This window comes from Culex pipiens, chromosome 1 (genome assembly GCF_016801865.2).
Source record: "Culex pipiens pallens isolate TS chromosome 1, TS_CPP_V2, whole genome shotgun sequence".
Lineage (NCBI taxonomy): Eukaryota > Metazoa > Arthropoda > Insecta > Diptera > Culicidae > Culex > Culex pipiens.
In genome coordinates this window covers 72,388,399-72,415,866 of record NC_068937.1, presented here as the reverse complement: position 1 = coordinate 72,415,866, position 27,468 = coordinate 72,388,399, and the positions used below count along the sequence as shown (strand labels likewise).

At 36.0% G+C, this 27,468-nt stretch overlaps 1 protein-coding gene and 1 long non-coding RNA gene across 2 annotated transcripts in view; one reads left to right on the top strand and one right to left on the bottom strand.

Moving 5' to 3' along the window:
* The window catches only part of LOC120428915 (uncharacterized), a gene marked incomplete at its 5' end in the record, with an annotated part of 240,613 nt that overhangs the window by 185,492 nt on the left and 27,653 nt on the right, over positions 1–27,468 (top strand). The window contains one exon of the mRNA XM_052706399.1: positions 12,543–12,659. Within this exon, the coding sequence (XP_052562359.1) occupies positions 12,543–12,659 (117 nt within the window). The remainder of the gene's footprint in view (positions 1–12,542; positions 12,660–27,468) is intronic.
* On the bottom strand, positions 13,012–13,799 carry LOC128092503 (uncharacterized). The gene is made up of 2 exons (XR_008211828.1): positions 13,705–13,799; positions 13,012–13,658 (listed from the first exon to the last, which is right to left on the bottom strand). It is a non-coding gene; the product is annotated as an uncharacterized LOC128092503 (long non-coding RNA).

Genomic DNA, 27,468 nt, shown 5'->3' with positions numbered 1-27,468 from the left:
AGGCTGTTTTCATTTTCTGTTTCCGTTAGCCGGTTTAGCGTTCAAACGCTTCACCGACGTAACGACCAAATCTTCAGAAGATTTGCGTTTACCTTTGTTTTGACGCATTTTGCAAGCAAAGTTCTCTTAAAAAGATGGCTTCGTTTGTAAAATACAACAAAATTTCAGGTGGGGTTAGTCTTGAAAAGACTGTTTAGAATTTGGGAAAATAACTCAGGTAGTCTTTAAAAAGACTGTGAATTTTTTTGAAATAACTCTGAGCTTAGGTAGTAAAAAATACCGCAGCTCTAGTGTCCGTTCACCTCGAAGGTTCGCAAGACACTGAAATAAACATCGTTGTTAGGTAGCCCCTTACAGCTAGCCGAGCAAAAATGGTCAGTTTTGGGCGCTAATAACTTCGCGGGAAAAAATCCTAAAAATATGGTGTCTTCGGGAAAGTTGTTCTAAATTTAATAAAGGTTCTACATTTGAGAAATGGTAAGAATCGGATAACTATGGCGCCTTCCACAGGTAAAAAAGTAAAACAGTTGCTTTTCTCCATACATTTTGACGATTTTTCCCATACAAACTTTAAGCGATTGGAGGGAGGGGTTCCCGTGGTCAGAATGAGCTCAAATTTGGAATTTAGCCTAGTGATGGGTCAATCTTTGATTTCAGGGGGTAGCCCCAAAAAAGTCCGGATTTGGACCACCCTAGTGCTCATCCTTCTGACCCGCTTCGACTGTACAAGACAACGATACGCTCGGTACTGGAATATGGCAGTTTCTGCTTCCAAACAGCTGCGAAATCACGCTTGTTGGTTCTCCAGCGGATACAGTACCGATTGTCTTGGGTTGCATGCACTCAACTCACAACATGATGTCTTCAGTGTCTTGCGAACTTTCGTGGTGAACGGACACTAGAGCTGCGGTATTTTTTACTACCTAAGCTCAGAGTTATTTCAAACAAAATTCACAGTCTTTTTAAATACTACCTGAGTTATTTTCCAAAATTCTAAACAGTCTTTTCAAGACTAACCCCACCTGAAATTTTGTTGTATTTTACAAACAAAGCCATCTTTTTAAGAGAACTTTGATTGAAAAATGCGTCAAAACAAAGGTAAACGCAAATCTTCTGAAGATTTGGTCGTTACGTCGGTGAAGCGTTTGAACGCTAAATCGGCTAAAGGAAACAGAAAAAGAAAACAGCCTCATCCGAGGTCTGATTCTGATTCTGAAAGTGAGGTCAATCCTCCAATTCCATTGGCAAACAGTTCCGAAACTGTTGACAAGGATCCTTCTCCTCGTACTGAGCATTCTGCCGTCGAGAAACGAGTAAAGGCTCCGCCAATTGTAGTGACTTCCGTCTCCGATTTGGCCAGCTTTCGAACGCAACTGAAGAATTGCAAGGAAACTTGCAATTTGAAGGTTTCGTTCCAGCTTGGTCGAAGAGGAGAATGTCGCTTGTTGACGGAATCTTTACAAGATCACCAAACTTTTGTTGGTTATTTGGAAAACCACAAACACAATTTCTACACGTATGACACCAAGAATGCTCGTCCATTCAAGTTGGTCGAACTTAAGGTGATGCTTGGCTTTGTCCCATCCCCAAGTAATACCAATGAAGAAAAAATCAAACGGGAATATTTCTCGCTTTGGTTTGACTTCACAATTTTATCTGATTCATTTCAACAGAAATGAAATCAACAATTTGAAACTTTTGCACAAAGTTCAGTTTTTGTTCCATGTACGGGTAAAGTGGGAGCATTTTAAGAAACATGGCGGTAATGGCCAGAATCTGACCCAGTGCCGGCGTTGCCAGGCATTCGGTCACGGTACTGATCATTGCGCTATGGTTCCAAAATGCATGGTTTGCGGGGATTCTTCTCACGACAAGGACAATTGTCCCGTGAAAGAAGTCACCCAATTTAAATGTGCAAATTGTGGTGGAAATCACAAATCAAATTTCTGGGATTGCCCCATCAGAAAAAGGTTTTGGATTCTCGTGCTAAGCATCAACCGAAATCCAAACCGAAATTTTCTCAAAGTCAGGTTGTACCTGCATCATTAAATCAAACGTTCGTGCTGTATCACTCGAACAATGCTAGAAATACCCCTACCGTGGAAAAGTTAGGTAACACTAATGGTATTTCTTATGCCAACGTCGTTTCGGGTTCGGGTTCATCCACGAATTTTAAATCCTCTACCAATCTTCCTGAAATTGGGCAGGTACCTCAAATTTCATTTGAAAATGTTTCTGCTGGCAACGCTATGGGATCTCCTGATCTCGGCGATGTTACGTTTGAAAAAATTACTTTTTTGCAAAACTCACTGTTTGGTTTGATTCAAACAATGAGTAATGCTACATCCATGAAGGAAGCAATCCAGATTGGATTAAAATTTGCGAATGATGTTGTTCTTACCCTGAAGTTTAATCATGGATCTAAGTAATTCCATCAATATTATGAATTTTAATGCTCGCTCTTTAAAAGCGAAAGAAAATGAATTTTTCAACTTTTTACGAGTTCATAACGTGCATGTTGCTGTTATAACCGAAACATTTTTAAAAACGGGCACTTATTTGAAAAGTGATCCAGATTATAAAGTTATAACCAATAACAAATAACAGAATGAATCGAAATGGCGGTGGAGTTGCAATAGTTATCCACCGTAGTATGACTTATAGCACGTTACGTGACTTTAAGTTAAAAGTTATTGAAAGTTTGGGCATTGAACTTGAAACTTCTTTTGGGAAAATTATGATTGCAGCTGCATATTTGCCATTCCAATGCACTGGGGAAAATAAAAATTATTTCAAAGGGGATTTGATTAAACTTACTCGGCATAGATCTCGATTTCTGATCATCGGTGATTTTAATGCCAAACACCAATCTTGGAATAATTCAAAAGTAAATTCCAATGGTAAAATTCTATTCAGAGATTGCACTTCTGGTCTTTATTCGGTTTTATACCCGAATGGGCCAACTTGCTTTTCTTCTGTAAGAAATCCATCAACAATTGATTTGGTTTTGACAAATCAAAGTCAGTATTATGGTCCTTTAGTGACTCATGCTGATTTTGATTATGATCATCTTCCAGTAACATTTTCACTTTCTCATGAAGCAGTTATTAGACCCAATAGTTCTGTGTTCAATTACCACAAAGCTAATTGGGAAGGGTATCAGCATCATATTGAGAATAATTTAAATCATGATTTTGTTTTAGAAACCAAAGCTGATATTCAGCCTTGGAATCTTTAACTAATGCAATTTTGGATGCTAGGAATATTGCTATTCCTAAAGTCCAAGTCAAATTTGATTCTCCCATTATTGATGACGATCTTCAGCTTCTGATTCGTCTGAAAAATGTTCGCCGAAGACAGTATCAACGTTCTCGTGATCCTGCACTGAAGCGAATTCAAAAAGATTTGCAAAAGGTTATTGACCACAGATTCACTCTCCTGCGAAATGAAAAGTTCGCAAGAGATGTCGAACAAATTAAACCTTATTCCAAACCTTTTTGGAAACTTTCAAAGGTAAGAACCTTTGAAACCTCACAAAACAAATCCCTTCTTTAAAAGATGGTGAAAATATTCTATTAACTAATGGGGAGAAAGCTCAAAAACTTGCTCAGCAGTTTGAGAGTGCTCATAATTTCAACTTAAATGTTTTGAGTCCTATTGAAGATCAAATTTCAATAGAATTTCAGAATATTGTTTAACAAGAGTTTTCATCAGATGAAGTTTTTAATACGGATCTGAATGAAATAAAATCTATTATCAAAAAATTTAAAAATATGAAAGTCCCTGGTGAGGATGGCATTTTTTACATTTTAATTAAAAAATTACCAGAAGCAACTTTGAGTAGCTTGGTCAAAATTTGCAACCAATATTATATTGATTTGGCATATTTTCCCAGTAGTTGGAAAAATGCCAAAGTAGTTCCGATTTTAAAATCGGACAAAAATCCTGCCGAAGCTTCAAGCTATCGGCCCATTAGTTTGCTTTCATCTATTAGTAAATTATTCGAAAGAATAATTCTTAATAGAATGATGACGCACATTAATGAAAATTCAATTTTCGCTGATGAGCAGTTTGGATTTCGCCTTAGGCATTCAACTACTCATCAGTTGTTGAGAGTTTCAAATTTGATTCGAAGCAACAAATCTGAGGGCCAGGGGCGCCGACTCTGGGGGGGCACGGTACTTTTTGCCCCCCCTAAAATTTGGCTGGGGGGGCAGCCCATACATTGTGCCCCCCCTGAAATTTTGGAAGAAAAATATTCTTATATCAAATATATAAAAAAGGTAATAATTGAAAATAATATCTAAAACTTAAATGGAACATTGTTTGTACACACGGATAGAATTCTTGTAAGTTTTGAAAGAAATCGTTTACAATTTTCTGGATTTAGATGCTTTTTTCTAAATCGACAACGTTTTATCTATACCAATGTGCTCTCTAGGAAAATCAGTAAGCTTAGAACAAGAGCACAGAGGCATCGGTGAATGATTTGAGAGATGTCGTCAACATAGATTTTACGGATTTGCTCATAAGATTTCTATCTGTGCATGTTGTTCCAAAAACAAAACCAATGTACTTTTCCCATAGCACTTCATCTACAATCAAACTTACGCAAACTCTTGCGAAAACAATCATCAAGTTTTCAAACGCAACATTCTAAAATTCTTAAATTCTAAGGTTCTATAATTCTAAAATTCTAAAATTCTAAAATTCTAAAATTCTAAAATTCTAAAATTCTAAAATTCTAAAATTCTAAAATTCTAAAATTCTAAAATTCTAAAATTCTAAAATTCTAAAATTCTAAAATTCTAAAATTCTAAAATTCTAAAATTCTAAAATTCTAAAATTCTAAAATTCTAAAATTCTAAAATTCTAAAATTCTAAAATTCTAAAATTCTAAAATTCTAAAATTCTAAAATTCTAAAATTCTAAAATTCTAAAATTCTAAAATTCTAAAATTCTAAAATTCTAAAATTCTAAATTTCTAAAATTCTAAAATTCTAAAATTCTAAAATTCTAAAATTCTAAAATTCTAAAATTCTAAAATTCTAAAATTCTAAAATTCTAAAATTCTAAAATTCTAAAATTCTAAAATTCTAAAATTCTAAAATTCTAAAATTCTGAAAGTATTCGCTTTGCACAGCGTAGAGCATGACTCGGACCGGGTAGTCCCAGGGTCGGCAAGCTACTGGGTGATTCAAGGGAGACGGTGAACAAACAGAAAAACACTACGATTTTCGTCTTCAACAACAGCACTTTATTGCGGGATGGTGTGAATGTGGGTGTGGGGGTGTTTGGTGTGGGTAGTTCAGGGGCAACCTTACCATGCAGCTCAGCTGGATCTCGCCAGATGTTCGCCGGCAGAGGAGCTTCGGCGCTACCACTCTGCGGCTTCGTTCCGTCCCACGGTTGGGGGGGGGGGGTCCTGGGCTTGCTGGCTTCGGCGATGGCGGTTGTTCCCCAGCTGCGATCTCCGGTCTTCGTCGCCGGACGCAGCTTCGTACTGTGGCCTTCGGGCCGTTTTCGGCTTCGGCTTCCGTGCCGGATGTGGATGGACGACCAGCAGGCGTTGCTGGCTTCGTAACGGGCAGGTGTCTTCTCTCCTTGTCGAATCGGCAAGCCCCGGAGTCCACCGATTTGGGCTCGCCGAGAGAGGCCCTCCTTAGCGTTTAAGGCCAGCGGCCTGAGGGTAGTCGTCCTTGGCGTTGATGGCGCGGGGAGGCGCCAGACGACGGGGGTGGTCCTATTACGGTTAGACGTGGGCAAATGCCATACTGGACTTACGATGCCCAGGCCGACCAAACCGAGATGGACGCGCGCTCGCGGAACCTCCGGGTCCCGCCTTGTGTGCGGCAATTGACGACCAACACACTGAGGAGCACGTCTTGTCCACTCGGACACCTGATTGGAAGAGGCCGATTTTTCCCCAAAATCGGCTCCTTGTTGGTTTTCCCGAGTCCATTTTCCCACCAATTTCCTTATGTCATCTGGACGTTTACATAATCCCCACCCTGGGAAATTGGTGGGCTTCAGCCTCGCTAACACTAGTAAAATTAGCCCCCTCACTACTGTAAAGTGTAGTGAAATGTGAAGGGACTACTGAAGTTGAAGAGGTAATTCGTCAAGGGTTGTGACCAACGGTTACAATTCTAAAATTCTAAAATTCTAAAATTCTAAAATTCTAAAATTCTAAAATTCTAAAATTCTAAAATTCTAAAATTCTAAAATTCTAAAATTCTAAAATTCTAAAATTCTAAAATTCTAAAATTCTAAATTCTAATTCTTAAATTCTAAATTCTTAAATTCTTAAATTCTTAATTCTAATTCTTAAATTCTTAAATTCTTAAATTCTTAAATTCTTAAATTCTTAAATTCTTAAATTCTTAAATTCTTAAATTCTTAAATTCTTAAATTCTTAAATTCTTAAATTCTTAAATTCTTAAATTCTTAAATTCTTAAATTCTTAATTCTTAAATTCTTAAATTCTTAAATTCTTAAATTCTTAAATTCTTAAATTCTTAAATTCTTAAATTCTTAAATTCTTAAATTCTTAAATTCTTAAATTCTTAAATTCTTAAATTCTTAAATTCTTAAATTCTTAAATTCTTAAATTCTTAAATTCTTAAATTCTTAAATTCTTAAATTCTTAAATTCTTAAATTCTTAAATTCTTAAATTCTTAATTCTTAAATTCTTAAATTCTTAAATTCTTAAATTCTTAAATTCTTAAATTCTTAAATTCTTAAATTCTTAAATTCTTAAATTCTTAAATTCTTAAATTCTTAAATTCTTAAATTCTTAAATTCTAAATTCTTAAATTCTTAAATTCTTAAATTCTTAAATTCTTAAATTCTTAAATTCTTAATCTTAAATTCTTAAATTCTTAAATTCTTAAATTCTTAAATTCTTAAATTCTTAAATTCTTAAATTCTTAAATTCTTAAATTCTTAAATTCTTAAATTCTTAAATTCTTAAATTCTTAAATTCTTAAATTCTTAAATTCTTAAATTCTTAAATTCTTAAATTCTTAATAATTCTTAAATTCTTAAATTCTTAAATTCTTAAATTCTTAAATTCTTAAATTCTAAAATTCTTAAATTCTTAAATTCTTAAATTCTTAAATTCTTAAATTCTTAATTTCTTAAATTCTTAAATTCTTAAATTCTTAAATTCTTAAATTCTTAAATTCTTAAATTCTTAAATTCTTAAATTCTTAAATTCTTAAATTCTTAAATTCTTAAATTCTTAAATTCTTAAATTCTTAAATTCTTAAATTCTTAAATTCTTAAATTCTTAAATTCTTAAATTCTTAAATTCTTAAATTCTTAAATTCTTAAATTCTTAAATTCTTAAATTCTTAAATTCTTAAATTCTTAATTCTTAAATTCTTAAATTCTTAAATTCTTAAATTCTTAAATTCTTAAATTCTTAAATTCTTAAATTCTTAATCTTAAATTCTTAAATTCTTAAATTCTTAAATTCTTAAATTCTTAAATTCTTAAATTCTTAAATTCTTAAATTCTTAAATTCTTAAATTCTTAAATTCTTAAATTCTTAAATTCTTAAATTCTTAAATTCTTAAATTCTTAAATTCTTAATTCTTAAATTCTTAAATTCTTAAATTCTTAAATTCTTAAATTCTTAAATTCTTAAATTCTTAAATTCTTAAATTCTTAAATTCTTAAATTCTTAAATTCTTAAATTCTTAAATTCTTAAATTCTTAAATTCTTAAATTCTTAATTCTTAAATTCTTAAATTCTTAAATTCTTAAATTCTTAAAATCTTAAATTCTTAAATTCTTAAATTCTTAAATTCTTAAATTCTTAAATTCTTAAATTCTTAAATTCTTAAATTCTTAAATTCTTAAATTCTTAAATTCTTAAATTCTTAAATTCTTAAATTCTTAAATTCTTAAATTCTTAAATTCTTAAATTCTTAAATTCTTAAATTCTTAAATTCTTAAATTCTTAAATTCTTAAATTCTTAAATTCTTAAATTCTTAAATTCTTAAATTCTTAAATTCTTAAATTCTTAATTCTTAAATTCTTAAATTCTTAAATTCTTAAATTCTTAAATTCTTAAATTCTTAAATTCTTAAATTCTTAAATTCTTAAATTCTTAAATTCTTAAATTCTTAAATTCTTAAATTCTTAAATTCTTAAATTCTTAAATTCTTAAATTCTTAAATTCTTAAATTCTTAAATTCTTAAATTCTTAAATTCTTAAATTCTTAAATTTTTAAAAAAATATTTGTTGTCAAAAGCATTATTTTTAAATTTTCGATTTATTTAAACATTGAATTTTATTGTTATTTCTAAATTACTGATTGTTTGAATTTCTGATTTCCTGCTTTTGATTTCCTAACATTTTCAAGCCATGAGCTTATTTAACCCTACATTTTTTATACTATTATTTTTTTATGTTGGAATATTGAATTTTGTGTGTTTTTTTTTTTTTTTCTAAATTGCAGATTTGAAAAATGGATGTTTTTTTAAATGTGTATTTTTTTTTTATTTCTGAAGATCTAAATTTTGGCTTTTTACTTTTATTTTTATTTTTAGAGTATTTGTATTGTTGAATTTCTAAATATATGATTATTTTTTTTATTGACTGTTACTTCTAGAAAATAAGTGACAATATGCCTATGAGAAGGAATTCGCCTTTCACACATATAAAAAAATCCCCCTAATTAACATTCTCAATCACGTTTTAATAAATTATTATTTTCAAAAAAAACAAAAAAATTCCGGATGAAAAAAAATCGTATCACATCGTAATAAAATTATCAAAATTCGTGATATACAAGAAACATTAACATCTAAACGCCACTCTTACCTATCGATTTCGGAAAACAACCGTGCCCCCCCAACATTTTGGACTAGTCGGCGCCCCTGCTGAGGGCTATTCTACTGGCGCTTCTCTTCTAGACATAGAAAAAGCATTTGACAGTGTTTGGCATAAAGGTTTGATTGCGAAATTAAAAAGGTTTAATTTTCCGATTTATATCGTGAAAATTATTCAAAATTATTTGACGGATCGTACTCTGCAGGTATGTTATCAGAATAGCAAATCTGATCAACTACCTGTACGTGCCGGCGTCCCTCAAGGAAGCATTTTGGGTCCAATTTTATACAATATTTTTACTTCTGACTTGTCTGATTTGCCCCCAGGATGTCAGAAATCACTTTTTGCTGATGATACAAGCATCTCCGTCTTCGTGTCATCACAAGAAGATTACAAAAAAGCTTGGATATTTTCAATTCTTATTTGAAAGAATGGAAAATTACTCCAAATGCTGCAAAAACTCAACTTATTATTTTCCCTCACAAACCAAGGGCTGATTTTCTTAAACCAAAAAGTCATCACATTATAAAGAAGAATGAGGTAAATTTAAAGTGGGAGGATCAAGTGAAATATCTTGGACTTGCTTTTGACAAAACCTTACTTACAAGGATCACATTGAAAGTATCCAGGTTAAATGTAACAAATATATTAAATGTTTGTATCCACTTATAAACAGGAATTCCAGACTTTGTCTCAAGAATAAACTGTTAATTTATAAACAAATTTTCAGACCTGCCATGCTTTATGCTGTGCCGATCTGGACAAGCTGTTGCTTAACCAGGAAGAAAAAACTTCAGAGGAATCAGAACAAAATTCTGAAAATGATTCTGAAACTTCCTCCCTGGTTCAGCACCAGTGAACTTCATCAATTAGCCGAAGTTGACACTTTGGATGTTATGTCCAATAAGATAATTGATGCATTTCGACAAAAATCATTGCAGTCTTTAGCTGCATTGATCCGCTCTTTATATAGTTTATAAGTTAGTTTTAAGTTATCCCTTTTCCCTTTTGTACATGTAGGACCTCCTACATTTGAAATCACTGAATAGCGAAAGCTAAATATTTCATGAATAAATGAAAGTTGCTAGTATTTAAAATTGAGGTGAAAAGTCATCGATTGTGATTGGACACTCAATATTATTTTAACTGAATGAATGTACATGGAAAAGAAAAACTGAATAAATATAAATTAAAAAAAAAAACTCACAACATGACCCTCGAGGTCTTGGCGGGAGTATTGCCTCTGTGAACTCGTTACTACGAACTGTCTTACCGGTTCCTGATCCGGTGTGATTACAGGAATAAACTGGTTATTGACAACTTTGAAACGTTGCTGAACCTTCACGTTGAGTCTCGGCGCATGCTTCTATATTATGACTTTATGACATCGTGGGAGTGGAGCCCGAGCACAACGGTACAGCGCACGCCTCCGTTAACCAGCAGCACCCTGATTGGCTTCGACACGTCCATGAAAGCCGATACTCGCGGTATCCCAAACCATCTTCTACGGGGAGTTGTACCGTCGATCCTCGCATCAAAGTACAACCCTGTTCCTCCAACAACAGATTCTTCACCGATGGCTTCAAGCTCGACGGCTGTACGGGCTTCGGTGTTTATCATGAATCTTATCAGCTGTTCTTTAAGCTGAAGGACCCGAGTTCGGTTTACGTCGCAGAGTTAGCCGCGGTTTACTGCGCACTGCGAATTATCGAGACCATGCCACCTGACCACTACTTCATCTTCACCGATAGCTTTAGCTCTGTTGAGGCTATCCGGTCTCTGAAGCCGACCAGGGAGTCTGCGTTTTTCCTCACGGAAATACGCAAGACTTTAAACAACCTGGCGGCTCAGTCCTTCAGCATCACGGTGGTGTGGGGTCGATTCCGGGTAATGAGAAAGCGGACTTGCTCGCCAAGAAGGGTGCTGATAGTGGAGACATTTTTGAAAGGCCAATTAGCCTACAAAAATGCTACGGTTTTCCGAGGCAGCGTGCGCTTCTGGATTGGCAAAAACAATGGGACGACGACACCAAGGGACGTTGGATGTATTCCATACGACCTAAGGTGCAAAGAAAAGCCTGGTTCAAGGGAATGGACTTGACGCGTGGATTCATCAGAACGATGTCCCGCCATAGGTCAAACCCGTCCAAGGCTCATCTTTACCGTATCAACATGAGTGATACGAACTTATGCGACTGTGGGCAGGGTTATCAGGACATCGACTATCTCGTATGGGCGTGTCCAGATCACCATGTTCACAGAATTAAGTTGAAAGATACCCTCAGGGCCCGAGGAAGACCACCAGAAATCCCGATGCGAGACGCGCTATCTCAACTAGACCTTGATGTTCTCTATCCGATCTATCAGTTCCTCTCAGATTCCAAAATATCTATTTAGTTTTCTTCCAGTTAGTTTTCCTTCAGTTAGTTTTCCTTCAGTTAGTTTTCCTTCAGTTAGTTTTCCTTCAGTTAGTATAACTCGCCTTCACACAAAGCCGTCGTTTCTGGTTTGCACCGGAAGCAAAGCAAGATCGCCCCAGCAGCTGGACACCGAGTTGCGGCTGAGGACAAAAGCAAAGGCCAGCAGAGCCAACCAAGACCCCTACACAATCCCCCTTCCCTTCCCACGCCTTGTCTTTAACATCAATCCCTTCCCTACTAACCCCGAGTAGGCCGCGGGTAATCGGCTCCCCTCCCACTAATATTAACACACAAGATCAGCTGTAATTATTAAGTCAAATGTAATTACATAAGCCGACTCGGTCCTAACCAGGTCCCAGCACCGAAAAGGACCTAATAAAAATAATTTTATGAAAAAAAATCGATGTCTGAAGGCAATCTACAAGCTATCTTACCTACACCCAACGCACGAGCTGTATTGCTTACAGAACAACATCCTGCCAATCCTAGGAATGTACACACAGAGAATTGCAGTCTTAATGTATAAGATGTATAAGATGTATAAGGCGCAACTACTATCTACGTGCGTACACGAAAAAGATTGTGGTTAAATTTTGTACCTAGCAGCAAAACAAATGGCGTGCTAGTGTTCGTGAGATCGGGCTACAATGCTTCGCGAGGACGACGAAAACAACGGCGCGGATGTAATATTAATTACACGAATTATGTCACAATATCACAATTATTGCACTAAACTCCACTATTCACGGAAGCGCAAGTGTTTCGACCGGCGAAATAACGCGATATAATGAAGAAAAATGCTTTTCGTAATGAAAATATCGTAGTATATCTGCGGACTGATGGGAAGTAAAATCTAATCAGTAAGTTTGTTGGTATTGCCTGTACGTTCTTTTTATAATTCGTCGATTTCTCTGGGACAAAGCCACATTTTGGCAATCTTATAAAATCAATTTGTAGGTTTTGTTCAGATCTACAAAACGATATTGTATGGTTTAAGAGAAATCAACGAAACAGAAAGCGTAAAGCCACCACGTAAAAACCGGTTTCTCTGTACACCGGGAAATGTCAAATTTAAATTTAACGCCTCGTTTCCACTGAACAAAAATTGATCATCTCAATTTAGATATTTCCAGACTGCTGAGACGGGTGTGTCAAACATAAATTGCCAGTGTACCCTCTCATTCGGCTTTCTTTTAAAGGGAGTCGACGTGTTAAGTTCATAAACAATACTTTCAACAAAAGATGTACTTCTAATGCTTTTTCTGTTCTATCATTCCAGTTTCATCAAACAATACGAACGTACTTAAAAGATAAAGTATGGCAATTTTATTTTTACATCTCTAAGGCGTGGCCAGAGGACCCAATTTGTTTACATTTTCCTGGATGCACATTCACAGTAAGATCTTGAGGCTTCATATAATTACTTGCAATACCTTTAACTGGGGAGAATCGGGACTACAGTTTGAATAGGGACAGCAGTTATTAGACCACTTACTTAAAGCTCGAAATTTTTGAAAACGATGCACTATTTGTGTTGATCGTAACCTATCAAAAATATCCAAATATTGTACAGTAGCAAGGCTAAATAGCTGTCCCAATTCGCCCATGTGTCTCGATTCACCCTATGCGTCCCCATGTGCCCATGTGTCCCGATTCACCCCATGAGCTCAAATTTGCCCCAGATGACGGTACTCAATTTACACTGGTGAGTTAAAACGTGATTTGACGTTTTTAACTGCCAACAATGAATAGACAAATCCAGCGAAAGCTCAACGCTGCTTTTTGATGGTGAGAGATTTGACAGCTCCCATACTAAATGTCTCGATTTTCATACTTATTGTTAATTTTCTTTTAAAATATATTACTTAACATATGAAAACTATATATTTTTGGTGCCCAAAATTCCTGCTGAATCGAGTGGTGTACTTATCTCGATTGCAAATTTTTCGAACGGTTTTTATTTTAATAATATTCTAGACACATTTTGTGCACCTAATCCATCAATATTTTTATCATAAATAATCCTTTTATTGCTTAAAAATTGAGTTTTCCTGAGCTCCCATATTCAAATACATGGAAGCTGTCATTTCTAACACCATTGGCCACCTAGCGGCCATTTCAAACTGGATTCGTCTATTGTTTATAATTAGGGGAGTGTGGGGTAATTTGGACACCCTAAGGAAATTGCTCTGTTACGGGCTGTATGGATATTTTAAAGGAATGTGGATGACACCAGAGGATAATAGAGACCATATTTGATGGAAAAATGTCATTCATTTCGATAAATTTTGATGAAAAACCCATTTTTATCGCAAAAATTAAAAGGTGTCCAAATTACCCCCACATTTTTGTGTGGGGGTAATATGAACACCCCTATGGGGTAATTTGGACATGCCTTGTGGGGTAATTTGGACATGCCTTGTGGGGTAATATGGACATACCTTGTGGGGTAATATGAACACCTTTTGTGGGGTAATTTGGACACATGTTGAAGAATAAGTTTAACATTTGATTTTTTGAGCATGTTTTTTATCCTTTAACCTGGTTTTGTAATTGCTTTATATTTTGAAGTGTTGCTCACAATATTTCATTAAAGGTTTAAATAATGATTTTGTGATAGAACTATAATTCAATAGGAAGATAACAAATAGTTCAGTGTAGTATACATAATTTAATCATTAATACTGAAATGATTTAAACATTGATTCTGGATCAGGCACACTATACTTGTTTTTAGTTTTAGTCGTTTATGTTTATATAAATCAATCTTTATATAGAATTTATTAGCGTGAAAATATCATTTTTTTAATTTTATATTCTGTAGCCCTTCAAATTTAAATATTATTGTAAACCAGCATAGAAATTAGAAATGTCAAAGAAATTAATTAAAAGCAATCAACATTAGAGTCTTGTTGAACGCCAAATGTACAGTAATCAGATTTTCATCAATTCGAATATTGGAATAAATTAATCTAAATTAAAAAATAGGGGTTTTTTGAAAGTTCTCATTGCTCACATTCATTTTTGACTGTTTTGACATATTAAATCCCTCTAAATTTATCTAAATCCCTTTAAAAACTCATCCAACCATGAAAGTTACTTTTATGTAAATTGCGATTTTTTATGATAAAAATGGATAAAATGCACAATTTTTATACGTACATATCTCAGGCATCGTCCAAGCAACCCCCTTAAACAAAAAATGTCCACTTTTTTGCCATATAACCCCTGCAAAACCTTATTTCCTAACCTTCAAATATTAGAATTTAAGGCAGTGCCAACCGGCCTTTGGAAACTTTTACACATTATACCGAAACTACTTAACCTATTAAAAATTTGTTGGTCTGTCCATACTCCTAGGCCATTACTAGTACTAGCCTTATCACTTAAATTGCCGTTTTCACTTTATATCCGAAGAAAACGTGATTTTTAAAGGGGTGTCCAAATTACCCCCACTGTCCATATTACCCCAAACTCCCCTATAATTTATTATTTTGCCGTTTGCCTGTACGCACCAGGCCCGTGATACTGACGTAGCTTGCTGAAGCCGCCACCAAATGTGCCAACCAATATGTGAGCTCAACCATGTTGTTGGGAAACCTTAAGAGCGAGTCCACGAACAGGGCATAGCCCATTGTTAGGGACGTTGTGGAGCTCACCAATCTGCCTGATTCAGGGGTTGTTTGAACTTATATAACTAACATCTGGGCTAAATATGAGCACTCAATGGAAAGTGGAACAAATCTGGAAACAACTACCTAAAAAAATTAAAATATTTGCAACTGATGCAAATTTCAATTGAGTCTCAAAATTCTTAAACAAGTCTTAAAAATGCTACAAAATGAAGTGTGAAGCATCCCAATTGTTCAAATCCAACGAAACTAATTTGGTTGTTTTGTGTCTATTCTAACTGAAACCAATAAAAAACATTCAAATAGTGTGCAAAAACATTGCTAAAATCACTTCTCAATTCACCCCATGTGTCCCGATTTGCCCCAGATAATGGTACACATTTAATTTCATTTTAACTAACGAAACAAAAATAAAGAAACAAAATATTTTCGTCCTTTCGATTTTGCGCTCTTTTCGTCATGTTACTCCCCATAATTTTGACACTAGACACCAAAACTTTGGTACTTTTTAGCAGTAGCGTGCCCAGCTCCTTGAGGAACGTGGGGCAATAATATGGACGTTTCGAATATTACGTCGTTTATGGACACCTCCTGACCAAATTTAGAACAAACTTCTAAGGATGGTGGGGCAGTTGCCCCATGTTGCCCCACCCTGTGCACGCTAGTGCTTTTTAGGCTTCAGTGACATTGTATGCAGATGACAGCCGTAGCATCTCCGTGTTTTTTACTCCATCTTTTGACTTTCAGCTTGCGTATCTCTGTAATGAACAAACTTAAAGCTTTGAAAATTGAGTGTCTTGCGATCCTTCGAGGTGAACGGCCACTAGAGCTGCGGTATTTTTTACTACCTAAGCTCAGAGTTATCTCAAACAAAATTCACAGTCTTTTTAAAGACTACCTGAGTTATTTTCCAAAATTCTAAACAGTCTTTTCAAGACTAACCCCACCTGAAATTTTGTTGTATTTTACAAACGAAGCCATCTTTTTAAGAGAACTTTGCTTGCAAAATGCGTCAAAACAAAGGTAAACGCAAATCTTCTGAAGATTTGGTCGTTACGTCGGTGAAGCGTTTGAACGCTAAATCGGCTAACAGAAACAGAAAAAGAAAACAGCCTAATCCGAGGTCTGATTCTGATTCTGAAAGTGAGGTCAATCCTCCAATTCCATTGGCAAACAGTTTAGGTGTTTTATCCGAAACTGTTGACAAGGATCCTTCTCCTCGTACTGAGCCTTCTGCCGTCGAGAAACGAGTAAAGGCTCCGCCAATTGTAGTGACTTCTGTCTCCGATTTGGCCAGCTTTCGAACGCAACTGAAGAATTGCAAGGAAACTTGCAATTTGAAGGTTTCGTTCCAGCTTGGTCGAAGAGGAGAATGTCGCTTGTTGACGGATTTTTTACAAGATCACCAAACTTTTGTTGGTTATTTGAAAAACCACAAACACAATTTTTACACGTATGAGACCAAGAATGCTCGTCCATTCAAGGTGGTCCTGAAAGGTCTCTCCAACGACCTGTCGGTGGATGAGATCAAAAACAAACTTAAGGTGTTGCTTGGCTTTGCCCCATCCCAAGTAATACCAATGAAGAAAAAATCAAACGGGAATATTTCTCGCTTTGGTTTGACTTCACAATTTTATCTGATTCATTTCAACAGAAATGAAATCAACAATTTGAAACTTTCGGACAAAGTTCAGTTTTTGTTCCATGGGTGAAGTGGGAGCATTTTAAGAAACATGGCGATAATGGCCAGAATCTGACCCAGTGCCGGCGTTGCCAGGCATTTGGTCATGGTACTGATCATTGCGCCATGGTTCCAAAATGGATCGTTTGCGGGGATGCTTCTCACGACAAGGACAATTGTCCCGTGAAAGAAATCACCCAACTTAAATGTGCAAATTGTGGTGAAAATCACAAATCAAATTTCTGGGATTGCCCCATCAGAAAAAGGTTTTGGATTCTCGTGCTAAGCATCAGCCGAAATCCAAACCGAAATTTTCTCAAAGTCAGGTTGTACCTGCATCATTAAATCAAACGTTCGTGCTGTCTCACTCGAACCATGCTAGAAATATCCCTACCGTGGAAAAGTTAGGTAACACTAATGGTATTTCTTATGCCAACGTCGTTTCGGGTTCGGGTTCATCCACGAATTTTAAATCCTCTACCAATCTTCCTGAAATTGGGCAGGTACCTCAAATCTCATTTGAAAATGTTTCTGCTGGCAACGCTTTGGGATCTTCTGATCTCGGCGATGTTACGTTTAAAAAAATGACTTTTTTGCAAAACTCACTGTTTGGTTTGATTCAAACAATGAGTAATGCTACATCCATGATGGAAGCAATCCAGATTGGATTAAAATTTGCGAATGATATTGTTCTTACCCTGAAGTTTTATCATGGATCTAAGTAATTCCATCAATATTATGAATTTTAATGCTCGCTCTTTAAAAGCGAAAGAAAATGAATTTTTCAACTTTTTACGAGTTCATAACGTGCATGTTGCTGTTATAACCGAAACATTTTTAAAAACTGGCACTTATTTGAAAAGTGATCCAGATTATAAAGTTATAACCAATAACAGAATGAATCGAAATGGCGGTGGAGTTGCAATAGTTACCCACCGTAGTATGACTTATAGCACGTTACGTGACTTTAAGTTAAAAGTTATTGAAAGTTTGGGCATTGAACTTGAAACTTCTTTTGGGAAAATTATGATTGCAGCTGCATATTTACCATTCCAATGCACTGGGGAAAATAAAAATTATTTCAAAGGGGATTTGAATAAACTTACTCGGCATAGATCTCGATTTTTGATCATCGGTGATTTTAATGCCAAACACCAATCTTGGAATAATTCAAAAGTAAATTCCAATGGTAAAATTCTATTCAGAGATTGCAGTTCTGGTCTTTATTCGGTTTTATACCCGAATGGGCCAACTTGCTTTTCTTCTGTTAGAAATCCATCAATAATTGATTTGGTTTTGACAAATCAAAGTCAGTATTGTGGTCCTTTAGTGACTCATGCTGATTTTGATTCTGATCATCTTCCAGTAACTTTTTCACTTTCTCATGAAGCAGTTATTAGACCCAATAGTTCTGTGTTCAATTACCACAAAGCTAATTGGGACAGGTATCAGCATCATATTGAGAATAATTTAAATCATGATTTTGTTTTAGAAACCAAAGCTGATATTGATTCAGCCTTGGAATCTTTAACTAATGCAATTTTGGATGCTAGGAATATTGCTATTCCTAAAGTCCAAGTCAAATTTGATTCTCCCATTATTGATGACGATCTTCAGCTTCTGATTCGTCTGAAAAATGTTCGCCGAAGACAGTATCAACGTTCTCGTGATCCTGCACTGAAGCGAATTCAAAAAGATTTGCAAAAGGTTATTGACCACAGATTCACTCTCCTGCGAAATGAAAAGTTCGCAAGAGATGTCGAACAAATTAAACCTTATTCCAAACCTTTTTGGAAACTTTCAAAGGTTCTTAAGAAACCTCAAAAACCAATCCCTTCTTTAAAAGACGGTGATAATATTCTATTAACTAATGGGGAGAAAGCTCAAAAACTTGCTCAGCAGTTTGAGAGTGCTCATAATTTCAACTTAAATTTTCTGAGTCCTATTGAAAATCAAATTTCAATAGAATTTCAGAATATTGTTGAACAACAGTTTTCATCAGATGATGTTTTTAATACGGATCTGAATGAAATAAAATCATTTTTTACATTTTAATTAAAAAATTACCTGAAGCAACTTTAAGTAGCTTGGTCAAAATTTGCAACAAATGTTTTGATTTGGCATACTTTCCCAGTAGTTGGAAAAATGCCAAAGTAGTTCCGATTTTGAAACCGGATAAAAATCCTGCTGAAGCCTCAAGCTATCGGCCCATTAGTTTGCTTTCATCTATTAGTAAATTATTCGAAAGAATGATTCTTAATAGAATGATGACGCACATTAGTGAAAATTCAATTTTCGCTGATGAGCAGTTTGGATTTCGCCTTGGGCATTCAACTACTCATCAGTTGTTGAGAGTTTCAAATTTGATTCGAAGCAACAAATCTGAGGGCTATTCTACTGGCGCAGCTCTTCTAGACATAGAAAAAGCATTTGACAGTGTTTGGCATAAAGGTTTGATTGCGAAATTGAAAAGGTTTAATTTTCCGATTTATATCGTGAAAATTATCCAAAATTATTTGACGGATCGGTATGTTATCAGAACAGCAAATCTGATCAACTACCTGTGCGTGCTGGCGTCCCTCAAGGAAGCATTTTGGGTCCAATTTTATACAATATTTTTACTTCTGACTTGCCTGATTTGCCCCCAGGATGTCAGAAATCACTTTTTGCTGATGATACAAGCATCTCCGCCAAATGTAGAAGCCTTCGTGTCATCACAAGAAGATTACAAAAAAGCTTGGATATTTTCAATTCTTATTTGAAAGAATGGAAAATTACTCCAAATGCTGCAAAAACTCAACTTATTATTTTCCCTCACAAACCAAGGGCTGATTTTCTTAAACCAAAAAATCATCACATTATAAAGATGAATGAGGTAAGTTTAAAGTGGGAGAATCAAGTGAAATATCTTGGACTTGCTTTTGACAAAAACCTTACTTACAAGGATCACATTGAAAGTGTCCAGGTTAAATGTAACAAATATATAAAATGTTTGTATCCACTTATAAACAGGAATTCTAGACTTTGTCTCAAGAATAAACTGTTAATTTATAAACAAATTTTTAGACCTACCATGCTTTATGCTGTGCCGATCTGGACAAGCTGTTGCTTAACCAGGAAGAAAAAACTTCAGAGGATTCAGAACAAAATTCTGAAAATGATTCTGAAACTTCCTCCCTAGTTCAGCACCAGTGAACTTCATCAATTAGCCGAAGTTGACACTTTGGATGTTATGTCCAATAAGATAATTGATGCATTTCGACAAAAATCATTGCAGTCTTCAGCTGCATTGATCCGCTCTTTATATAGTTAATAAGTTAGTTTTAAGGTATCCCTTTTCCCTTTTGTACATGTAGGACCTCCTACATTTGAAATCACTGAATAGCGAAAGCTACAATATTTCATGAATAAATGAAAGTTGCTTGTATTTAAAATTGAGGTGAAAAGTCATCGATTGTGATTGGACACTCAATAATATTTTAACTGAATGAATGTACATGGAAGAGAAAATCTGAATAAATATGAATAAAAAAAAATCAAAGCAAATTATTCGCTCTACAGCATTGCCTTGGCGTTCTCGATTGCGAGATTCCTACTCGAAACTAGGTGTCCTAAGGCTTGATTGTTGAGGCAATTGCAAACCTCTTTTTACACCTTAGCTTCCATCCACCGCGGGATGCGAACTGACGACCTTTGGATTGTTAGTCCATCTGCCTACCAGCGACTCCACCGAGGCAGGACACAGGGAGACGACTCCTACACCTGGACTGAGCTAACGACCTAACCTTTTTCAGGTTAGTCCGGGGCCAACATTAACTTCCCTTCCGACGGAAGGCGTGATCAGACAAAGCTCGTCTCGAAAAATGCCACCGGGACCGTCTGGGATCGAACCCAGGCCGACTGGGTGAGAGGCAATCACGCTTACCCCTACACCACGGTCCCGGCGATGAATAAAAAAAAATAAAAAAAGAGCTTTGAAAATTTGGATTTTTCTTAGTTAGAATGTTTATTTTCGAGAAAAAAATACCAAAAAATATTTAGAGAAGTGACCTTCTGAAACTTTGAAAGTTGGCCACACGATGTACCATAGTGGAATGGTTCTTGATTCCAATGGTTATGCTGTGCTTATTCTTTTTGATTTTTCAAAGGCTTTCGACACGATTTCTCATGATTTACTGTTTAAAAAAATAAGAAATATGAATGGTTTTAGTTTAGATGCAGTGCGTTTAATAAAATCTTATTTAACAAACAGATTTCCGACTGTAATAAACAATTGAGCTTTTTCAAAACTTTTTCTAATTTTGTCTGGTGTACCACAGGGTTCGGTACTTGGTCCGCTGCTTTTTGCCTATCTTACTAAAGAATGGTATAGGTTTTACTTTAAGACTGGACGTCAATATGTCGATTTAGCATGAATTTTAATCGTAAAAATCGTCAAAAAAAAATCACACTGCATCGATTTTCGGCGCTCTATCGATTCACCTTGACAGAACTCGTCTATCTCCAACCCTCGAATTTTGAGAAAATAAATTCCGTGGAGGTCGAGTGATGTTCGTATGTGGTAAAATTTTGCAAAATTTTGTGTCGCGTCGTTCTCAGCTCTCATATATCCGATTTCGATTCTTCTGAATGCAGATGAAAGCTAGTGTGCTGAACCTGGGCGAGTTGCCGCACAAATTTCGAAATATCCATCTGTTTTCGGATGCGGCCAGACTTTTCAACAAAATACACAGTTTTCAAATGAAGATATGGTCAATTTTTTCATTTTCATATCTTCTATGATAAAATTACACCCCAAATTTTCATCTAGCTTCATAATATGGTTCTGGAGTTAGAGCCGTTTGATTAACCTACCTAAAAAAAACCTAAAAAAATCCCTAAAAAAAAGGTAAAAGCCCACCTGGTGACCTTCGCCAACATTTTTCATTTCTGAATTTATTCGAAATTTCTTTCTACATTCAAAGTACAGACCATGAGTGAGCATCTGAAACAAATTCGACATCTATTGGCAATCCCGATCAATTTTTAGAACGATTTCTTTTTTACCTTTCTTACAAAAGAAAGGTATAGGTTTTACTTTAAGGCTGGACGTCATTTCCATCTTCGTAAATATGTCGATTCAGCATGAATTTTAATCGAAAAAAATCGTCAAAAAATCACACTGCATCGATGTTCGACGCTTCGTCGCCAAGTCGACAAGTTGTCAAGTTGTGCTTCGAACACTGGCGCGAGAATGCTGGCGCATATATTTTGTGGCTCGACTTATACTCGTTTTGAAGTAGCTTGTCTATCAATGTTTCCTACAACATGTAAGATATCGTAGCTTTTCGGTTTCTGTTGCCCTGTCATTTTTTGCATAACAGTCCAATGTTTATGCAAAAATTTCTGTGACATTCATCCGGCTACAATCAATTTGTTTCCCGTGTGCTCCTAAAATCGCCTAAATGTAGACTGCATTTTCGTAAGTTTATTTAACATGGTTCATTGGATTCCAATAGGAGCTTTCTGAGCTTTTCATCGTTTATATCGTTTTCAAAGTTTTCAAAAGTTCTGTTCAAAAACCGGAAATAACGATAAATAACAATGTCATTCAATATTCCGATACAGTTTCATTTCAAGTCTAGGTATTTTAATTCAAAGTAATTTCGAGTGGGATTCATTTGTATTGCAACAGTGTGGCAAAGTGTACGCATCTGTGCGATCCCTGCGTCTTAAAGCTAGTCATTTGAATACTAAAATTAAACTGAAATTATTTTAAGCACTTATTTATCCACACACGGAAAGGGGATCGATCGCCAAATCAGCGACCGAATTTTGCTGGGTTGGTTTTGCTGATATCAGCGAAATTTTTCTCTAAACCAGCGATTTTTTTCGCTGAAAAAGGTGGCTGCGCGAAATCAAATCCAGCATCTTGGTTTCGCTGGTTTGTTATTTCCGAAACGGTTTCTTTTCCAGCGAAAGTTTTCGCTGGTTTGATACACATCCTTCCGACAGCCGTCATAAATGTTTGTTATTGTTCACGTTTGGAAGCGATTTGTGGCAATCGAATTGCTTTAGGGGTTTTTTCAAAACAAAAAAGCATGAAAAAGTTCTGCATCAAGTGTTCAGCATTAAAATACATACTCAACAGGTGATGGTTCTTTTCAATGAAAAGAAGCACGTTTCCATAAAGTTCTCGCAGCAGAAAAATACGGTGCAGTGAAGCTGGAGATGTATTTGTACTGCTGCATAGATGAGTACACAAATTGTCGCAGGTGGCAGCAAGAATCGTAGGCGAGGAACTTGACCATGGCCGCGGAACAGTTTGTGCTGTGGCAAGTAAGTACAACCTGGCTGGACTTTCTTTTAATTCTGCTTCCTTTACTGCGAAATCTTTTCTGACGATTGTTCCATCCGTAAACCAGTTTAGTGAAAAAATCCGCTGGACCAGCGAATTGTTTCCCAAAACCAGCACAATAATCTACTGGTTGATTTTGGTACGAGCTGCTGCCGCCGGAAAAAAAACCCGGACGTCAGCGATAGAAAACGCTGATCCAGCGTAAAAGAACACTGGTCCAGTGAAGAAATCCGCTGGACCAGCGAATTGTTTCCCAAAACAAGTACAATAATCTCCTGGTTGATTTTGGTGCCCTGCCGCTTTTTCCAAACCAGCGAGAAAATTTTCTGATTCTAGCAAAACTGATCCCCCAAACAGCGACATTTTTCACCAAACCACTGGTTTTTCACTGGTTTGGTAGAATTTCATCGGTTTCCAAACCAGCGAAAAAAATTAGCGATTCTAGGTAATTTTTGTGCAGGCTGAGAAATTAGCGACATTTTCGCTAGTTTTAGCGAACTTTATCGCGATTTGGCGATGCACTTTTTAAAAAAAATTATCCAAAATTATTTGACGGATCGGTACGTTATCAGAACAGCAAATCTGATCAACTACCTGTGCGTGCTGGCGCCCTTCAAGGAAGCATTTTGGGTCCAATTTTATACAATATTTTTACTTCTGACTTGCCTGATTTGCCCCCAGGATGTCAGAAATCACTTTTTGCTGATGATACAAGCATCTCCGCCTTCGTGTCATCACAAGAAGATTACAAAAAAGCTTGGATATTTTCAATTCTTATTTGAAAGAATGGAAAATTACTCCAAATGCTGCAAAAACTCAACTTATTATTTTCCCTCACAAACCAAGGGCTGATTTTCTTAAACCAAAAAATCATCACATTATAAAGATGAATGAGGTAAGTTTAAAGTGGGAGGATCAAGTGAAATATCTTGGACTTGCTTTTGACAAAAACCTTACTTACAAGGATCACATTGAAAGTATCCAGGTTAAATGTAACAAATATATAAAATGTTTGTATCCACTTATAAACAGGAATTATAGACTTTGTCTCAAGAATAAACTGTTAATTTATAAACAAATTTTCAGACCTACCATGCTTTATGCTGTGCCGATCTGGACAAGCTGTTGCTTAACCAGGAAGAAAAAACTTCAGAGGATTCAGAACAAAATTCTGAAAATGATTCTGAAACTTCCTCCCTAGTTCAGCACCAGTGAACTTCATCAATTAGCCGAAGTTGACACTTTGGATGTTATGTCCAATAAGATAATTGATGCATTTCGACAATAATCATTGCAGTCTTCAGCTGCATTGATCCGCTCTTTATAAAGTTTATAAGTTAGTTTTAAGGTATCCCTTTTCCCTTTTGTACATGTAGGACCTCCTACATTTGAAATCACTGAATAGCGAAAGCTATTACAGCGAATAAATGAAAGTTGCTTGTATTCAAAATTGAGGTGAAAAGTCATCGATTGTGATTGGACACTCAATAATATTTTAACTGAATGAATGTACATGGAAGAGAAAATCTGAATAAATATGAATAAAAAAAAATCAAATCAAATTATTCGCTCTACAGCATTGCCTTGGCGTTCTCGATTGCGAGATTCCTACTCGAAACTAGGTGTCCTAAGGCTTGATTGTTGAGGCAATTGCAAACCTCTTTTTACACCTTAGCTTCCATCCACCCCGGGATTCGAACTGACGACCTTTGGATTGTTAGTCCATCTGCCTACCAGCGACTCCACCGAGGCAGGACACAGGGAGACGACTCCTACACCTGGACTGAGCTAACGACCTAACCTTTTTCAGGTTAGTCCGGGGCCAACATTAACTTCCCTTCCGAAGGAAGGCGTGATCAGACAAATCTCGTCTCGAAAAATGCCACCGGGACCGTCTGGGATCGAACCCAGGCCGACTGGGTGAGAGGCAATCTCGCTTACCCCTACACCACGTTCCCGGCGATGAATAAAAAAAAATAAAAAAAAGAGCTTTGAAAATTTGGATTTTTCTTAGTTAGAATGTTTATTTTCGAGAAAAAAATACCAAAAAATATTTAGAGAAGTGACCTTCTGAAACTTTGAAAGTTGGCCACACGATGTACCATAGTGGAATGGTTCTTGATTCCAATGGTTATGTTGTGCTTATTCTTTTTGATTTTTCAAAGGCTTTCGACACGATTTCTCATGATTTACTGTTTAAAAAAATAAGAAATATGAATGGTTTTAGTTTAGATGCAGTGCGTTTAATAAAATCTTATTTAACAAACAGATTTCCGACTGTAATAAACAATTGAGCTTTTTCAAAACTTTTTCTAATTTTGTCTGGTGTACCACAGGGTTCGGTACTTGGTCCGCTGCTTTTTGCCTATCTTACTAAAGAATGGTATAGGTTTTACTTTAAGACTGGACGTCAATATGTCGATTTAGCATGAATTTTAATCGTAAAAATCGTCAAAAAAAAATCACACTGCATCGATTTTCGGCGCTCTATCGATTCACCTTGACAGAACTCGTCTATCTCCAACCCTCGAATTTTGAGAAAATAAATTCCGTGGAGGTCGAGTGATGTTCGTATGTGGTAAAATTTTGCAAAATTTTGTGTCGCGTCGTTCTCAGCTCTCATATATCCGATTTCGATTCTTCTGAATGCAGATGAAAGCTAGTGTGCTGAACCTGGGCGAGTTGCCGCACAAATTTCGAAATATCCATCTGTTTTCGGATGCGGCCAGACTTTTCAACAAAATACACAGTTTTCAAATGAAAATATGGTCAATTTTTTCATTTTCATATCTTTTATGATAAAATTACACCCCAAATTTTCATCTAGATTCATAATATGGTTCTGGAGTTAGAGCCGTTTGATTAACCTACCTAAAAAAAACCTAAAAAAATCCCTAAAAAAAAGGTAAAAGCCCACCTGGCGACCTTCGCCAACATTTTTCATTTCTGAATTTATTCGAAATTTCTTTCTACATTCATAGTACAGACCATGAGTGAGCATCTGAAACAAATTCGACATCTATTGGCAATCCCGATCAATTTTTAGAACGATTTTTTTTTTGCCTTTCTTACTAAAGAAAGGTATAGGTTTTACTTTAAGGCTGGACGTCATTTCCATCTTCGTAAATATGTCGATTCAGCATGAATTTTAATCGAAAAAATCGTCAAAAAATCACACTGCATCGATGTTCGACGCTTCGTCGCCAAGTCGACAAGTTGTCAAGTTGAGCTTCGAACACTGGCGCGAGAATGCTGGCGCATATATTTTGTGGCTCGACTTATACTCGTTTTGAAGTAGCTTGTCTACCGATGTTTCCTACAACATGTAAGATATCGTAGCTTTTCGGTTTTTGTTGCCCTGTCATTTTTTGCATAACTGTCCAATGTTTATGCAAAAATTTTTGTGACATTCATCCGGCTACAATCAATTTGTTTCCCGTGTGCTCCTAAAATCGCCTAAATGTAGACTGCATTTTCGTAAGTTTATTTAACATGGTTCATTGGATTCCAATAGGAGCTTTCTGAGCTTTTCATTGTTTATATCGTTTTCAAAGTTTTCAAAAGTTCTGTTCAAAAACCGGAAATAACGATAAATAACAATGTCATTCAATATTCCGATACAGTTTCATTTCAAGTCTAGGTATTTTAATTCAAAGTAATTTCGAGTGGGATTCATTTGTATTGCAACAGTGTGGGAAAGTGTACGCATCTGTGCGATCCCTGCGTCTTAAAGCTAGTCATTTGAATACTAAAATTAAACTGAAATTATTTTAAGCACTTATTTATCCACACTTTTAAGCGTGTGATTTTATCTTTTTTTTCTGTTTGAGTATTAAGACACGGAATCCTGATTACAAGGACTATTGTATCGTGTTACCCATTTTTTACTGTTATTAAGCATTTCCAGATCTATAACACAGTTCCTATTGAGAGGAAAAGATCCAGATGCTGTAAACTCCATTCCTTGTGCCTTGTGCGCTATGTATAGCTAGAACCGCGGTGACAATTTTTTCGAGTCATTTTTCAAGCTCTTCCCAGCAGCTATTTTTGCCGCGCGGGTCTTGTAAAGACAATTGTCTTATAGCGGCGCTACTCTTGCGGTGTTCCCTGTGCTCTGATCTGGACAATGCGACTGGACTGCAGTGCAATACCGATCGGCTAGGCATTATTTACATGCGAAGACACGAGGAATGTATTTTGGGAAGAGGCGCAAAGGAATATCCCAAGATTGATCACATGCTAGAAGAGCACGTGAAGCAACCGTTTATACTCATACGGTTGCTGCTACCTCTGAACTTAAAACCTAAGGCTGCCACCCTTAGAAGAACCAATGACTTTCCACTTATGAGGCGAAACCCGTAACCATTCGGCCACAGGAGGTGAGCCGTTATGTTGGGGCCGAGCCTTCCTGCCCAACACAGAATTTAATAACGAGGAGATCGCTGGGTCGGTTCATGTGGTCCTGTTCCTCGTCCGGGTCGTAAATACTTGGGAAACTTGGTTGGTCACTTCTTGGGGTTGTCCGGGGCTCTAGTCCAACCGTAGAGCCAGTAAA